The 18,012-nt window shown below is 43.1% G+C and overlaps 1 protein-coding gene across 1 annotated transcript; it reads right to left on the bottom strand.

The window, feature by feature from the left end:
• Positions 1 to 274: 274 nt before the first annotated feature.
• On the bottom strand, positions 275 to 17,565 carry LOC111600982. Its single transcript, XM_023317372.2, has 3 exons — positions 15,927 to 17,565; positions 1,265 to 1,498; positions 275 to 587 (listed from the first exon to the last, which is right to left on the bottom strand). Exons 1-3 carry the CDS (start codon positions 17,563 to 17,565, stop codon positions 469 to 471), a joined length of 1,992 nt encoding a protein of 663 aa, XP_023173140.1. The 3' UTR covers positions 275 to 468.
• Between the last annotated feature and the right edge of the window lie 447 nt (positions 17,566 to 18,012).

Genomic DNA, 18,012 nt, shown 5'->3' with positions numbered 1-18,012 from the left:
ATTGTTTTTTTTTTATATTATGATATATATATATATATATGTAGAGGTGTATATATACTTGTCAAAGACTAAAATTGCAAATCCAATTCGAGCTCGAATCGTAGCGTAATCTAAGACTACAAATTTACCAAAATCTCATTGTTTAAAGTGCGTATTATGGGTACTTAGTTAGGCTAATATATATATCATCATATATCGACTCTAAGCATACATATTTATATTTTCATATATCGTGTTCCATTGCTTATACTAAAAGCTTAGCAGTTATGACAAATGTATTAAACTAATTATTCCATTTATTCACTTATTGCTGCTCCTTGGGAGCCGTATTAGGGTTGTGTGTGTATGTGTGTGTGTGTGTGTGTGTGGGAGCGCTATGTGCTGCAGCTTAATATTAAGAAAAAATACTCAGTTCCAGTGCTCTCGATAGCTCCAGTGATTCTCTGCCATCTTCCTTTGCTCCTCCAGTCAGTACAATATTCCGGGATGGACCGCGCCGCTTCGCTGAAAATAAACATTCGGATTGCTGCTCAAAGTGGGCTCCAGCGTCGTATAGAGATTCGTTTCGTCGGGTCGTATAAACATGCCTGTCCATGCAGAGAGAGAGAGAGAGGGAAAGAACGACATGTCAAGATAATGTATTAGTATTTCGAGTAGGTCAGAGATTAAATATTGTCAGGTATCCGTTATCAGTTAATTGAACTTAGAAGTAAATATTCTAGATTAGTTAGATCAGAGAAGTCTATATAAACTTGAGTATTTCGAGCGAACAATTCAAAACAAGCTTTTCTATCAGCAGATCTGTATTTCTATACAATGTTAATCTTTAAGTTTTTAATTTATTATGTTACGCTGTCTTTTGATTCCAGGCCAAGTAGCTTACATAAACTTGCTGTGTGGAAAACGGTTCCAATTATAGATTTTTATTTTATTTTTAGAATATATATTTGGGATGGCTAGCGGACTGACGGACATTCTACGGGCTGACGGAAAAGTTTTGGAGGTACATGTATATATATATATATATATACACCCCTAAGAGAAGGATGATATACGATATACGAACTTAGCTAGAATAAGACAATTGTTAGTAGTACTTCAATATAATATAAGTTTTATATAAACTATAAAAGATTTACAATCTCTTATTTTTTTCTCAATTTTCTATTGTTAAATTATAAACTTGCTATTAATAATCTTTGAAAATACCTAAAAAAACATCTGTAGCTAAAGAAGTAGAACTAAACAACGTAGTTGTTATTACCTGGCGCATAGCGCAGCGTTTTGGCCAATTGCGCCGCCTGTGTCATGGAGGTAAGCGAGTTACCCAGCTGTTTGAGGGTCAACGGTGTGGCCAGTTGTGTGGGCGGTGCAGGCGGTGGTGGTGGTGGTGGTGCGGGTGGGTAATAACAGAACGGGTGCGCGCTCAAATGTGCTGGAAAATAGTGATACATACGTGTATAGCTCGGCGGTGCGGCGGTGACCAAAGCGACTCGATCTGCTGGCCCGGAACCCATAGTTCGTGTGCAAGGGTTTTGTTGCCGTGTGTGTGTGTGTATGTGTGTGATTGTGTACGTGTGCGTGTGCGAGTGTGCAGTATATCGATATTCCATACCAAACCAAATTTTAAGCCCAGCCGTGATACACACACACACACAGAGACATATGCATAAATACATATATGGAATAAACATATTTACAGTAATTATTTTGTTGTGCCACACATATAAAAAAAGGTATATATGTATATATATGTATATATATTTTTAACAATAAATGTAAATTTAATTAAATTTCAATAAGGTAAAATACCGGAAACATAACCAAAAATGAGAGAAACATTCGAAATGATTTTTTTTTTTTTTTTTTTTTTTTTTCGTTTTTATTTCTTTATTTTGTTGCAGCTTATTGTCTTAGACTCTATAGCGCATTTAGCTCTAAACCTTAACTAATGGGAGGGCAGATATGCCAATTATTCTGCACTTGTAGCTACTATCTTAATTAGTTCTAATATTGTCTAGAGGATGCAATCTCTTCAGTCTTCGCCTATTGTTGTTTATAGCCAGGTTGCTTGCGAGATGGTTAGGATGCGCTGCAAGTCTGTCCGCGTATCTTGAACTGTGTCGCCCAATGAGTTCAGCAACTGTGGGAATTGCTAAATCCCTATGTAAGACTGAGTTTCTTACAAACCAGCTGGCTCCAGTCCATCTGCGTAGTGCTTTATTCTGCAGGGTCTGAATTTTGTTCCTTGTAGTCTTCGCCGAGGAGCCCCATAGAGAGATACCATATACGAAGGTTGGGACAACTATTGCCTTGTAGATGGCGGCCTTGCTGCTGTAAGACAACTTGCTTGAAGCTCTCAGCATCCAGTCGAGGGTTTTTAGCTTGCTTTTGCATTTTGAGGTTACTTGACTTATGTGCGCTTTAAAAGTCAGCCTTCTGTCAAGAGTGATACCAAGGTACTTTACTTTTGAGGCTTTGGGAATAGTGGGCCCCAATGCAACGCTTGGGCAATCTCCTCTTCTAGTGGCGAAGGTAGTATGTACAGACTTTTGTGCATTAATGGTGATACACCACCGTTTTGCCCAGCGTCCGAAAGAGTCCAGATATTTTTGTAGTGAGTCTGAAGCTTCTTGCGCAGATACGTGACGTGATAAGATGGCGGTGTCATCTGCATAGGTCGCTATGAGTACTGCATCTGTACTTCCTATATTTGGCTCGGGAGTTGGCATATCTCCTGTGAATAAAGTATAAAGTGTTGGGCCTAGAACACTACCCTGTGGTACTCCAGCCATAATTGGTCTAGTCAAGGATACTGTTTGCCCCCTTGACACTTGGAAGGTTCTTCCAATAAGGTATGAGGATAGCAACGCGAAAAATGGGGCTGGAAGGGTGGTCCTCACTTTCTGCAGCAGTCCCAGGTGCCAAACTCGATCAAACGCCTGTTTGATGTCTAAAAAGACGGCAGAGCAGTACATCTTTTCTTCAAAGGCTCCAAGGATATGGTGCACAACTCTGTGAACCTGTTCCGGTGTTCCATGCTGTCTCCTGAAGCCAAACTGATGGTTTGGAATGGCCTCCTGGCGTCCCAGATGTGTCAGTACTCGTTCCAGAAATATTCTTTCGAATATTTTGGAGAGTACTGGCAACAGGCTAATTGGTCTGTACGACTCAATTTCTCCCACGGGTTTGCCAGGCTTAGGAATCATCACAATCACGGCGCGCTTCCAGCAGGCTGGAAAGTGCCGGATGCGGAGCATGGCGTTGTACACCATAGTTATGTAGTCTATGGTGGAGTCAGGCAGTGCTCTAAGGACTCTGCCGTTTATTAGATCATATCCAGGGGATTTTTTTTTGCCTTCACTCTTCTGATGTGTTCAAGAACCTCTTCTTTTGTACATCCAGTTATCTGGTCTTCAGCTGGGAGGGGCGAGAGAACGATGTCTTCTGTTGCTTCGATTTCTGAGGCCTCTGCGGTAATCACCGGCGTGAATTGGTCTTGAAGGTGGTTTGCAAAAGCCTCAGCTTGAGCTTCGTCTCCAATGTGCCAGGAACCAGAAATGCTCCGAATGGGATGACGTCGTATTGGCTGCCGTTTGAGCTTTCTTGTAAATTTCCATAATTGAAACTCTGCGTCAGTGGGCGATTCAGCTCGTACCAGCGCATCGCTGATACACCTCTTTTGAAGCAGGGCGAGAGCAGCTTTAAGATGCCTCGTGGCTTCGTTGTACATGGATTTGGCATCAGGCGTGCGTAATCTTAACCAGCGTCTCCTGGCCCATCTTTTGTGTATTAGTAGGTGTTGGGCCTCCAAGGTGAGGGGGATGTTGTACGGAGACTGTTGTCTTGTTTGGCAAGATGGTGGGGCGGCTTGGTGCGCAGCTTTGACTATTTCTTCCTGCAGTTTGTTTGCTGCGTAGTCCACGTCTTCAGGAGTGTTAAGTTCCATTTCTATGTGCAAAGAGTAATGGAGCTCGCGCCTAAAGACTCCTAAATCTGATCCTGCTGGCAGTAGTTGTTTCCTAATGGGCAAGGGCTGTGGCTGCGCGTGGATTGTGACTATTAGTGGCAGGTGGTCAGAGGATAGGTCCAAGGATTCTTCAATGGTCAATTGCCGGTCACAGATGCCTTTGTAGACAGCGAAGTCGATTGCCGAGGGCCTGTGTCCATTAATTGGGTAACGGGTGGGGGCTCCAGTCGCCAATATGCTGAATTGTAAGTTTTGAATCGCCTCAAATATGACTTCTCCGCGACGATTCGCACTATTGCTTCCCCAAAATGGGTGCCATCCATTCCAGTCGCCGCCGATGAGGGTCTTATTCAACCTTTGGCCTAGAACCTGTTCCATGTGATGATCACACAGACCAGTGTTTGGCGGAAGATAAATTGACGCAACTTCGATCGCTCCAATAGACGTAGGCAGGGTGATGGCTGAGACCTGCATTGTTGCGTTGCAAATTGGCAGTAAAGGTGTATGCGGTATTGTTGCTCGTATGAGGATTGAGGATCCACCAAAGCAGTTTGCTCCTTCACCATGAGCCTGATAGTGTTCGTATCCGAAAATTTGTGTAGTGGGGCACTCATGAGTTTCTGTTATTAACATTATATCTATGTTTTCTTGTGAGAGAAACGCAGCCAGTTCCTGAGTCTTGTTTCTCAGGCCATTGGCGTTCCAGATACCCACACGTAAAGCCATTATTTGTAGGCAAGCTTGGTTATGATGGCCATTAAACTGTTTAGCATGGTTGCTTGTTGGGATTGTACTTCTCGCATCGCTTTGAGCTCGGCATTAATTGCGTCAAACTGACGTTGTTGTTGCTGAAGCATTTCAGTGAACAAAGTGTCACTTGTGGTATTCTTATTTGACGGTCCACCTCTAGCGGCCTGTGCGTAAGAAACACCACTAATAGGCGTTGCAAAGCTCGTGGCTTGGGTAATGCTCCGGGGCCTTGTAATTTCGGAAGCAGTACTCGGACCCGTAGACGGTGTTTGTGTGGGACTCCTTTTTTGTGCTGGGGATTGCAATTTGCGCAACCGCTTGTATACTTGGCAGCCCTTATAGTTGGCTGGGTGCTGTAACTCACAGTGCACACAAGTTGGTGCCTGGTCCTTTTCGCGGGTGCAGTCTTTGGATGCGTGTTTCCCGGCGCAACGCACACATCTGGGAGCTTTGTGGCAGTAGCGTTGTGTGTGTCCAAATTCTTGACAGCGATGGCATTGTGTCAGGTCGTTGTATCTTCTTGGCAGTTCCACTGTGCAGCGTTGCCTGCAGACAACTCGAATGTCCAAAATTTCTTTGTTGTTGGGGGCCTGAGCCACGTCAACAAAAAATATATTTAGCGGTGTTTTGTCCATACGGCTCAGTGGGTTGTGCACATTTGTAATTGTGTGGCCTTTGGTTTCCAATTCCTTTTTAATTAGTGTTGTATCAGTGCTGGAGTGAAGCCCTTTGAACACGACTCTATATGGTTTGTCCTCCTTAAGCTGGTAGCAGTGGAACTCCAATTCCAGCTTAGTAAAGTGGTCTATAACTCTGCGATAGTCCTCACTGCATTGGGTTAATACACCTATGTTATTCTTCTTTGGCTTAATTACGTATGATTTAGCATCAATTACTTTATCTATTATCTGTTGAAGTAGGGCCACAGACTTGATGTTTGGACACCATATGGGGGGCGGACGAGGTTTCGGTGTAGTTTGCTGGTCGGTCAATACTGGGGCTTCTGGAGCTACAGGTGATTCGCTGTAGTCTTCATCTTCTTCTACGAGCAGTGAAAATCGATTTTCTGATATTAATGCTGCATTGCTGGTGCTTGGTTCGTCGAAGATGAGCCTTTTCTTGATGGTTTTTGGTGAATTTGGCTGTTTACGTTTCGTGTTTTTGTTGTTAGTGATGCCTTGCACGGAGGCGATATCTATTTTTGAGTTTATTGGCATGATGGAGGCTTGCCTATTTGCCATCACAACGTTAAGCTGGGCTTGCATTTCTGCATTTACCTTTACAGCTGTAGCGAGGTTATTGACATTAGATGTCATCGCGGATTGTGCTTTTGAGTGCAGGCGCACTCGCGCCAAGCGACGAAATTTCGTAAATTGCAATTAAAGCAATTGAGTTACGCGGAAGCAAGCGATAAGAAAACGCTGCGTGTGCGGTTTTTGTTGCTGTTGCGTTGAAGAATGCACCGCAAAGTTCTATTTTTAGAACTCTGCAGCAGTAGAGCTTAAGCGAAGGCTGTTCGAATTCACGTCTTTACAGGTCGAACGACTGATCGCGATTGTGTCGAAATGATTGATGAATAAAATAATACAAATTACAAAAACAACATCGAATGATTATGTAATGTATGTTGTATGTGGTGTGTGTGTTTGTGTGTGTGTGATCGTGCGTGCGCGAGAGTTGTGAGCGTGACAAGAATTTTGAATGCATGATGTTGACAATTCGATGAAGGAGACCATTTGATATTTTTTTTATGTTGTAGCCGTTGCAATGAAAAGTTTTGTGTTAAGATGATGATGATGATGATCATGATAATGTGTTGGCGATGATGATGTTTTGATGAGTTGACAAAAATGATATGATAGAAAAATATGAATATATATAGAAAAATTGAGTGCAAGGCAGCTTAGATCTAAAACTTAATGGCAAATCACAAACGGAGATTTCAAATAGATGTCACAATTTTTGCATTGGGCACAGATTGCGGCCCTAACCGCTGACCACGCTGACCCAACTGGGCAACAACCCAAATAATAAATTACTCTGCCATATTTCACACTCTCGGCTCTCGCCAAGGCGCCCGCTAAACAGCAATTTATGAGCTTAATGATGTCAAATCTGTGCGCGAATGGAGCTAAAACCTTTCGTGTCAATGGGCCAACATTATATTATAACACCCTCAAGCCATAGAGAAAGTCTTCGTGCGGCTGATTGTGGCTCGTTTATCGTATTGAGCAAAACCCAAAGCGTTTTTCGTAGGAATTCAAACATCACTTTGGCTTATTACAGTTTTTCTGCGACAAGGTCATTAACAGCACATCGAGTCATAAGACGCTTTTAACTTTATCATGCCAATCAGGGTGACCGACTTATATAACTCTATTTTATTTTTGTTTGAAACAAGAAAATATTTCGAAATACGATCTGTTATCTTTTTTCGTTTATTAGGTACCTTAGGAAATTGATAAACGAATAGAAATAGTTTTATTGCGTTATGAGAACTTCAGTGATATTACAGCTATAATTTATAAGAAGTGTGAAGGTTTGAAAGCTGTAAAAAAATTGTGAGACCAGCTCCAAAGAAATCGATCCCAAACCGAAAAATATTGTGCCTCAAAATCGGTGTCTTTAAAAATAATAAAATATAAGAAAAACTAACTGTAAAGCTTAAGTGGAACCAACCATTGTATTTAGCAAAGAAGACTCAAAAGTATAATTAAATACTAAAATCTATATTTTGTCAAACTACGTGTAAATGGAAATTAATATAAGCAAATTCTTGAAAGATTTTACGAAAAAGAAATTTTAATTGAAGCCATCAGTCCATCACTAGACTACAGTAATGAAGTATATCTAATTGCATTAATAACACAGAATTATGCACAACTAACTTGTCCTAATCAAGCAAATACTTCATCAAGTTTGTGGCTTAAGTCTTTTGTGTGAGCACGTCTTAAGTTCTATATTTTTGGACTGAGCATGAGCTTATCATTAGAGTCAACTTATATAGAGGTATTTATGCACATACACGTATAAATATAACTTAAAATGCAAAGCCAAACAAATGTGAACCAATCAACAATGAGCGCCTTGGCGAGCCTAACTCGGCGGCAGCTGAATGCTGTCGCTGCCCGATTTTTCAGACATGCTTATAAATTATGATTATTATATTTTCAACAGCTTGCAGGCCAAAGTAACATACACACACAAGAACATTTATAGGGTACACACGGCAAAGTATGTTAATGACATAAAAACCGAACAAAAATAACAGAGACTGAGATAAAAAAAAGTAGACTCTAGAATTGCTAAAACTGGACACTGGGACTGGGACTGCTGCGGCTGTGACTGTGGCTGTGACTGCGACTGCTGAACTCTTGACAGTGTTAAATGCAGCAGTTACACACATGCGCCATCTATCTGAGTGTTGGCTTTTCTTTAGCTTTTCTCCAGCCCAAGCTTCCCCGCGGGCCCCGCCTCTGCTGCTTCACAGTCTTGGTTTTCTAATTAACTTAGAACAAATACTGCAATTAAGCTCGCTTGTTTCTGCTGCCTGGCTGCTCTGGCGGCGCACGAGCTGTGAATCTGGAATTATGTGTCAGAAAATGAAAATACATGTGTATAAATGTGCATGTGTGTGTGCGCGCTAGTGTGTGTGTGTGTGAGTGTGTTTGCATGCACATTTGCAAACTAGTTTTGCGGCTGCTGTTTAGCCGCCAGCTGAAGCGGCAAATTTGGCTTAATTCTTGGAGCACGGCCAATGCTGCTGCTGCTGCTGCTGCCGCTGCCTGACTCCATTTGGAACTCAGCAAATAAGATTTCTAGTTACTAACTGCGCAGTGAGCGCTGATTCTGGCAGTGCTAAAACGTCTGTCAGCTCACTTTACAATTATGAATTATGCTCGCTTGCATAAAATATGCCACTTTGTGGCTGCTTCTGCTGCCACTTGCCCAGCTGTCTATTCTCTCCTCCAACAGGAACAACAACAAGAAACAATAGCAAAATAAGCGGCTAATTAAGTGCAAATATGTATGACCAGGCTCAACGGCGCTGGCCTTCCTTCGTGCGTGTTTCGCAGCGCATCAGTGTTGGTGCATCCGCGTTTGCATGTGTGGGCGTTTAAGTCACAGCTCGCTAGAGATGACAGTGACTGATGACAGCGATAGTCACTGTCACTTGAATATTTTCAAACATTATATTGTTATTTATATATAGTTCTAAAGCTCTAAAGCTCTTTACATCAAATTAGTTCTTTACTCAATTTGAATTATTCTCTTGGTTCTGTGATTTCTTGTAAATTGCATATGCTAAATATTTATAAATACAGGGATTTTAAAATAAAATTTATTTTTTATTTTTATTTTTTTTTTTGAGAAGACAAAAAATGTTTTCATTAAAACGCATTAATAAAAAATAAAAATGTTAAAAAAAATTGATGTAAGTTAATTAATTATTAGAAAGTCAAATAAGGCAGTTGTTTAATATTTTTGGTTATTTAAGTATACTTAAATATTTTTGCAGCTCATTATTGCTCATCTCTATTGACAGTCAGCTAACCGCTAAAGTTTTTCCACGTTTTGCATTTTGCAGTTGTCGTTTACGGGAAGTTCTCGGATCTAACCGCCTACCTCGCTAACTCTCCATAGCCCCTTTTCTCTTCTTCTTTTTCTCTCTCCCTCCCGCCTTCTCGCTCACACGTACTATCGCTGGCAACAAGTTAAAGTTAAACCAACTGCCGCACGTTGACTGATTGCTACGTGCAGATTGTCATTGTTCACTTTTGTTGTGGCTGTTGCTGCTGTTGTTGTTGTTTTTGTTGTCGTTGTTCTATCCGTATTGCAGACTATTCTTATTGTTGTTGTTTGTTGCTACATACTTTGCAGACTTGAGTAATTTCCTTGGCGAGCGTCGAGTTTTTCCTTATTGGCTCCGGCTCTAGCTTCAGCTACAGCTAGATCTGAGGGGTCTGCTGCTAGAGCTGTAAGGTCTCTGGTCTGGGGTTCTGTTCTCTGACTTCTTCTTCTCTCACTGTGTGTGTGTACTTCGAGAGTGAGTTGCCAGATGTTGTGATATCACGAAGCAGCATTATAACTAATTGGCCACGTTCGTTGGGAGCACTCTGTGTAGAGAGTTCATTGTCATGAACGTGGCTGGCAGCTAGCGAGCGCTTAGCCACGCTCTAGGCGGAAGAAAAGCATTTTTCACATGCCCACAATACGCTGGGCTTAGCAATTTGCATATTTTGGGCAAGAGCGTATGACCTTCAAATTGCTACAATTCAATTTGCATTAAGTGCGTGCTGTCTTAACCGCGAACAGGCGGTGCCAATCTCAACCAATGCTCGATACCGTAAAAAGTTGCGTTGCCAGCGTCTTGACCAATTTAGCGTAATAATTTAACGTATGCAGTTGGCATGGCTCATTGGCTCATTGGCTCTTGCTGCGGCTGTGGCTGTGGCTATAGCTGTAGCTGTGGCTGCTGCTCCACTCGCTTGGCTAACTGCCTGGCTGACTACTTCAATCGCTTGGCTTTTCCGCTTTCGGTTTCATTGCAACAATTCGGAACTGGTTATCGATTACGTTTACATCGTCGTCCAAGTCGAGCTCCTAGTCGTCGATGGCAGCGGCAGCGGCAGCGGCTGCTATTTCTAGGCAAAACTTAAATATCATCCAGCTAGAGGTTCAGGCTCGACTTTGAGTGGGGCGCTGTTATTGCTGTTATTGCAAAACCGCTATAATTTTGTGGTAATATACAGCGACGCTCGTTTCAAGCACGTGCTGCAGCATTTACCCGACTCATATATTAAGTTACGAACACACATACACAGAGGCAGATACAGTAAAGATACTCAGCAACACGTACTTCACAGATTTGTACGTTACGCCATAGTCATCGTCATCGTTCTTTGCGGTCCATTTTGTGTTCGCCTCAATTTGATTTTTGTTTTTCAATTTCAAGTTCGTTGCCTAAGTCTTTGGTTTTGTGTGCTTTGAAGAGGGCTTAGAACAATTGAGGCTAATCGATTTTTTTTCTATATTTTTGACAGCTGATGCTGGTCAACGTAATTCAATGAACCACTCGAAGCGATGAAGTTGGCTTTTTAGTGTTTAAAGTTGAAGAATTTGACGAAATAAAAGTCTTTAGAGATTGTTGATGTGTTTGGAATACATTTGCAAATACAAAATAAAACTATTTATAATTTATTGAGCTTCGTTTAACTGAGAGTTAAAAGAGTATCCTAGCTTGACCACAAAAACAATTTACAAATGTTTTTGTAAGTCCCCACGAACAATCTTAGCGTGGACAGCTTATTAATTATGCCACAAGAAAGCCAGGCGAAGGTCAATGGAGCTTGTTAATACGACCGATTGTATTACACGATCATAAAATATCTTTCACCAAACGAACTTAGCCAAAAACTTGTTTTATTTTATTTTTTTTTTCTTTGAGAAGAACAGTTCTATTGTAGAGTCAATCCGAAGTAAAGGGTAAATTTTAATAAAAATTTGTATTGTTAGCCGCTTCAGTTTATAATCTAGTTTCTCTATGCCAACATGTAAAACGATTTCGATTATAATGCTGGGGATAGTTTATATGGTCTGAAAGTTTGTAAATTGTTTAACAAAAGACTTTTGGCAACAGACTAGTTGACTTGTTTACACCATTCTAGGTTAAGACGATTCGAGTAAGAATTGGAATTGGCGAGCTATGCTAATTATAACAGAACTTTCTTGCTTTCTAGTTGTTTATTCAAGCGATCAAACTCACTGAGAAATCGATTAGCTTTTCAAGTGTTCAAGCTCTTAACGTCGGCACAGTTAAATGGATATGCCAGAATGTGGCCTCCTCTGACGACTTAGTGTATAAGTATTGATATATCCCATAGATAAACATGAGCGGGCAAGACAAAAACTTCCGCAACAGCGCTCCAAGCTGCGCTTAACCTTCCCAACCAGGTACCCAAGTTGACAACAACAACAACAGCAACAACGACGCAGACAAATCAATGAATTAGCATTATTGTTGTAGTTGTTATTATTTGTGTGATTGCGATTGTTATTGTCGTCGCTGCAGCATTGGCTTGAATGATTGATTTTATATATGTAGCTGCCTGGCATAAAGTCACTCAATAAAATTACGAAAAAATGCGCTGTCGCAGAGAACAAAGGCCAACGCCAGATGCATCCACAACCACCTTACTGACCAAGTGGCCATCGTCAGTTCAAGTGCCTGACGGCGACACATCATTGAAAAACCAGCGACAACAACGGCCGAGAAACGAAACGAGATGAGAAGAAAAAAAAATGATTTCATCATGCAACAGCGGCGGAAGTACCTAAATAATGGGATGCTCCACTAAGTACTTGGTCACCTTAGGGCTTAAACCTATACAAAAAAATATTTTTAAACAATTGTTGATTAAATCGGCCTTATTTTCTATTGCTCAATTCACATCTTTGTGTATCTAACTCTTGAAGGTTTCTGCTTTTAATAAGCAGAAGCGACGAAATCCTTAATGAAGATCAAGCATATGTATATTTATGAGACAGTCTTATTTAACAGTTGGTCATTTATAGTATAGAGTATACGAGTATATATGATATATTTATAGCTTTATACGTTTGCCTTATTATAGTAAACCCACATAGTTGCTGAACCTCCCTCTGAGTATCTATTTTTGTGACTACGCCTGTCAACGCGTCGTTTGCTCCCTGCTGCGGTGGCTGTTGCTGCTGTCGTCGTCATCATCAACATCGTTGTAGTTGTAGTTGTAGTTGTTACAACAATGCGCCTTCAATTAAAGCGAGCAACCTTGAACTCTTTTCAAGCGGTTTATGCGCGTTCAATCAACGGCAACAGCGGCTGCTCATATCGGCCATATCGCGAGTCAGCAGCTTGCCGATCCTTGGCCATGTTGGCGACGCGTCGTAGCAACAATAACAAACAGCAAACAGCAAACAGCAAACAACAGCAACCAGACCGGTGAGCTCTGCCCAGATAAAAGCGAAGCTGTAGTTGTAGTTGTAGCTGTAGCTGTAGCTGAAGCTGTCAATCTGCGTTCCTCGTCTGCCTTGCCTTTGCCTTTGCCTTTGCCTTGGCAATCATCGAGCGCGGCCTCTGCTCCGACCACGGCTTCGGCTTTGGCTCATTCCTTGGCGTCAACGCCGTTAGCTGTCGTTTAGTTTATTGTTGCAAATTGCTCAGTGAATTATGTGCCGAACTGCTTACTGGGAACGACCACACACACATACACACACACACTCACACATGTATATATTATGAGACAGGGTTTGACAGGAAATTTGATATTGTGGGTTTATTAGAAACCAATTTTACGGTGGGTTCCGTCTTACCTAAGAATATAAGAACGGTTCATTTGCTAGCTTACCGCTAAATTTCGATTTCAATTTAATTTTTTCCACTTCTGCTGAAGACTGAACATAAAAGCTGAAAGCTGGGATTACGATCAGATGCATTAAAAATCATATTTATCAGCTCAATATGCTACACTAATTAGAACTCGCCTCGAGCTCGAGATAATTTAAAGTAGCTTCAGGCTTTTGAGAATTGACTACGTTTTGATTTATATCCTAAAAGTGTCTTTTCAAGTTTGTTGCCTAAGTCTTTTGTTATCTCTCAGTCAGTTCACGTTGGTTTATGGAAATTAGTTTTATTTTTTTTTATTTTTATTTTGCCTTAGCAGCCCACGTAGAGCTTCAATTTTTATTTTTTATTATTTTTATGTTACATTTTTGCCCTTAATCAAGCAAAAACCCTTTTGCCTGAACCTCGCTCACTTCACTCAACGCAACTCAGCTCGACGCGACTTTGGCTTGGCTTGGCTTGGCTGAAATCACAGCCGCAACCCACACACATGCCACAGTCCGGAGCTGGGACGGGACCGATAATGTCAGCTCAGCTCAGATCAGCACTCAAGCTGCTCCGTTTGCTTGTTAAGCCCTGTGCCAACTTTGATTTTAAGCTCTGTGTCTCCAGACATTTGTATCTCTTGTTGTTGGCGTTTTTTTCATTTTTGTCGTACTCGTTGTTGTTGTTGTTGTTGGTACCCTCAAATGCACTTTCAATTGCAGACAGTTTGACGTATATATGTAGCTAGCAAAAGTACTATATCTTTCATTTATCTATCTATATATGTACCTACCTATATTTTGTTGGTATATCTGTCTCTCTGTCTGCTGTGTCTCTTTGTTTTGCTTTCTTTATGCACCGATAGCTAGGCCCAGACGCAGAGTGAGGCTGCCCACAGGCACTTGGCGTGAGACGAAGCGTTTCAGCTGTGGGCTGTACGGCTCCAGCTACAGCTCCAGCTCCAGCTCCAGTTATACCTCTGCCGGTGCCTTGTATTGGTTATACTTGCTTTCATGCGTGGCAAGAGCCTCAATCCGTACACACACACTCAAAGAGTCGTCGTCGTCAAGTAGCTAGCATATAAAATGCTTCCTACTTAAGCCCATCGGCGCATTGTTATAATTCGGTAAATTATTGCAACATTTATACTCTAACCAAGAGAATTGTTATGTAAGCGGCTTGTAAGTCCGAGAATAAGGAACAATTTCAAGTTTTATGACTTTAAAGCTAAGCGACACGATGACTAAATATCAAGCCTTAAGAACAGAGCAGATTAAAATTCTTATTTATATAATATAAGATCAGCTGTTAATTATGAATTAAAAACCTTGCATAAGGCAATAAATAAACTGGGCTTTATTGACTTAGCCTAGCTTTACGTAACAGCGTAATTGTGCTTCGTGTATGCTCGATTGTTACCTTACAATTTTTTTGATTGCTTGATGTAATCGTAAACTTTATGTTTTTTCATTAATTAAATTACGTAAAGTGTAAAATGTGTTACATGTTTCGGACACGCACATCCATCGCCTGCCTGCCGCCCCTCTCCCTCTCCCCATCTACTCTAATAGCACCCTGGCCAACAGTTTTTGCTTTCATTAGAAAGCGAACGTGCAAAGACTTTTGTTGTGTTGTTTAGAAAAGTTAAACAAAAACATTGCCAAATATTTATTTTGTTTAAGTTTGATTTATAAATGACAGTGGAGCAAAAGCTGGTCACATTTTCACTTGCTCTTTGACTGTGCCATTTGCTGGGGCTCGTGACCATTTCTATCAATTGACAATGACATTTAACACCACTTAATGACCAGATGTGAAATCTGACTAATAAATACATACTCTTGCTTGATGGCCTCATTTGCACAATAATAATAATGACCCGAGCAGTTATCAAAAATGATTAAGAAAGCAGCAGCAACCGCAACTAAATCAAAAGACTTAACCAACGAACCTGCGCGATGTTCTCACCGAAACGAAAATGAAAGCAGCCAGGCAGACAGGCAGCCAGGCAGACTCAGGCAGCCAGTGCATAGAGGCAAAAAGACAAATGAATACAGAGATAGTCAAGCAGATTGTCAGACGGACGGACAGACTGTCAGATAGACAGATGGATAGCTGCTGCATGTTGTATGCTCTTTTTACACTCGGCTTACACGGCGGCTGTTGAGAAAATTAATATGCCAAACAATTACAAGGCATGGTAAAACAATTTTAAGCCCAGTTAATGTCGCTGCACAGTGGTACAAAATACCTCGAAGCTGTCCAGCAAAGGCTTAAAAATGCTTATACTCAGAAAAGACCAAACTCTGTTTCCTATAGACTAGCCTAGTTAGTCTAGTAGAAATGCGAGAAGAAAGTATAAAACAGAGCATGAGATAACTTGAACAATTCTTGTAAATAATAAATTTCATAAGCTTTTTCATGAAATTGTAATAAAATTTGACTTTAATTGTTTTTCTAACGCTAAATTGTTGTGCCACTGTGCTGTGTGTTGGCTACCGTTTGGAGATCAACTATGAAAGTTAAGACTTTTGCTTTTCTTTGGCTTTTGTTTTTAGAAAGAGCGACCGTACAGATAAACAGCAGTTCAAGAGTTCGCCCCAAGGCGGTACGGGCCCCACCCCCTTTGCTCGACATGTGTGTTGAGGCTGTTGCTGAGGCAAGAAAAGAAAGTTATTACAAAATGCTCTGAGACTGGCAGCTGACAAGGGCCAGCGTCAGAGTCGGAAACAGAGTCCGGGACACCCGGTAGCATGGGCTGTGCCGCCAAATGTGATTCGTTGCAGACAATTGTGACATTATTGAATTGAAAGCTGCTTAGATGTAGGGGAAACTTACCACCGCCATTGTTGGCACTGGAACAGTGCTTGGAGCTGAGGCCCTGGCCGGTATTCGTAGCGGAATTTGGCAGGCCACAGCCGCTCATGACGCCATACTTGATGGGCTTGAAGTGAAAGAAGGATGGCGAATAGCCGGATCCGGCACGACTCAGCGAACTGAACTGCTCCTCCCGATCCTCAACGTAGAGACCCTCCTTGCCCATTGCCGCCAGCTGTCTGCCCTTCGGCATGAACATGACCAGGAAAACGGTGGCCGACGTTGCCACCAATCCAAATGCAATGCACGCGTCCTTATGCCGCTCGGCCACAGCCAGACCGCACAGCATCCAGCCCAGCCAGATGGGAATGGCGCCACCAATGGCCAGACCGATATATGTCGCCTCTCGATAGTTGTCGCGAATGCCACGCGACTTTATCGCCAGCACCGCAATGAACACAATGAGGAACACAATGTAGATCAGTGAGAAGAGCAGCTCAGAGAACTGCGTCTTGCATAACGGTATCAGCACGGTGCTCACAGCCGCGATTCTCGTGTAGATCTCCGGCGTGCCATCCAGCGTGGTGTAGGATGTCGGGTAGAAGAGCGCCGAGTAGTTGGTCTGCGAGGCGACTGTCGTGGACAGGAATCCGCTGCCCATGACCGGTACACTGGTGGTATAAATCTCGGGTGGTTGTGTCAGCAGCCACTGTGCTCCGATAGCCACCTGGATGAGCAGAGCGAAGAGCAGCAGCAGGCCCTGGTACGGTGCTGGCAAATAGACGCCGCCATTCAAGCTGATTAGGAACACGCATTTAACGAGCAGTGCGGCAAATACCAAGGCGTAGGCCACGCCCACGCCAAAGCGTATGGCGCCACAGCTGAGCAACGTGGGCTGTGCAGTAATTACAGCCCCCAATCCGGCGCAGGCAAACAAGCCCAGCAGTAGCATCTGACCCAGAAACAGATGACGGCGCGAGGGTGAAGTGCGCCAGGCCTTAAACAGCACAAAGATCTCGAAGGCGCCCATCATAAGCATCGTAAGGCTGGCCAGCACCAATACAGGCACCACCCACACCTCCTTGCGTAGGCCTGCAAACGGCAGCTGGGTGGTGGACACAATGCTGGGCGGTGTGGCACCGCCGCTCTGTGTGGCACGCGGCGTGTTGGCGGCGCGTGCTCGGGCGCCCTGGCTGCGCGTGGGCGTGGCTTTAGTGGTAGTTTCGCTGCTGTTTCTATTGCTGCTGGTGCTCGATATCAGGGTGGGCACCACAAAGAACTCGGTGGACATTTCCAAGCGCGCCGCACTCGAAATATTACTCTCGGGCACGTTCAGATCCTCGCGGCGCAGTAGCTGCTTGGCGGTGCGGCGTGGTGCAGATGTTGTGGTGGTGGTGCTAGTGGTGGTTGTGGTGCTGCTGGTAGTAGTGGTGGGGGAGGCGGTGCTGCTGCTGTTTGCCTTGAGCAGCTGATAGGCATTGCGTTCGCGCTCTTGAACAGAGGTGGCGCTGCCGCTGGCTACCAGGCGAACGTGTCGCCAAATATTGTTGCTGTTGCCATATGAATTTGGATTGCGCGCCGCTGGCGTCGCCGCGATGAGCTGCAGGATGAGCAGAAGCAACAGCAGCAGCCTGCTGGCCTCGATCCAGCTCCTGGCCATTGCAGTTTGCAGTTACGTGACAACTCAAATGCTGCACATGCTCGCGCGCGCACACGCACAGACACAAAGCCACACACACACACACACACACACAAAATACACGCACACACTTAAGCAATTGAAATACACGCAGAGGCGAACACTCGCGATTTGGTCGTTTTACGTTATTCTTCGTCTTTCTCGTTATACTCGTGACTTCGTCTTCAAGCGCGCTCACACGTCCGCTCGCCAGGCCCAACCAACATTGACTGCTGTCTTCGAGCGCTCTGCAACTTCGGCTTTGGTCTCCGTCTCAGGTTCGGACTTCGAAGACGTTTGAGCCCGGTTTGAAGTCAACCAAGTCGCACAGTCGCTTGCAACTCATACAAATGCTTTGGTCTCTGCTCTGTTCGGCTCGGCTCTGCTCTGCTCCGCTTTGTCTGTCTGCTGGCGAATTGGAGCTTGTTA

The sequence above is a fragment of the Drosophila hydei genome, unplaced genomic scaffold (assembly GCF_003285905.1).
Source record: "Drosophila hydei strain 15085-1641.00,03,60 unplaced genomic scaffold, DhydRS2 tig00000001-arrow-pilon, whole genome shotgun sequence".
Lineage (NCBI taxonomy): Eukaryota > Metazoa > Arthropoda > Insecta > Diptera > Drosophilidae > Drosophila > Drosophila hydei.
The sequence above is the reverse complement of the archived record's forward strand: the minus strand, read 5'-3'. Positions and strand labels throughout refer to the sequence as shown.

Bases quoted from the DNA above. Each gene is read 5' to 3' on its own strand.
- LOC111600982 (XM_023317372.2), bottom strand. From the start codon at position 17,565: ATGGCCAGGAGCTGGATCGAGGCCAGCAGGCTGCTGCTGTTGCTTCTG. The intron at 1,499-15,926 runs GTAAGTTTCCCC...CCGGGCCAGCAG, and splicing joins CAGTGCCAACAATGGCGGTG to ATCGAGTCGCTTTGGTCACC. The intron at 588-1,264 runs GTAATAACAACT...CTGCATGGACAG, and splicing joins AACGCTGCGCTATGCGCCAG to GCATGTTTATACGACCCGAC.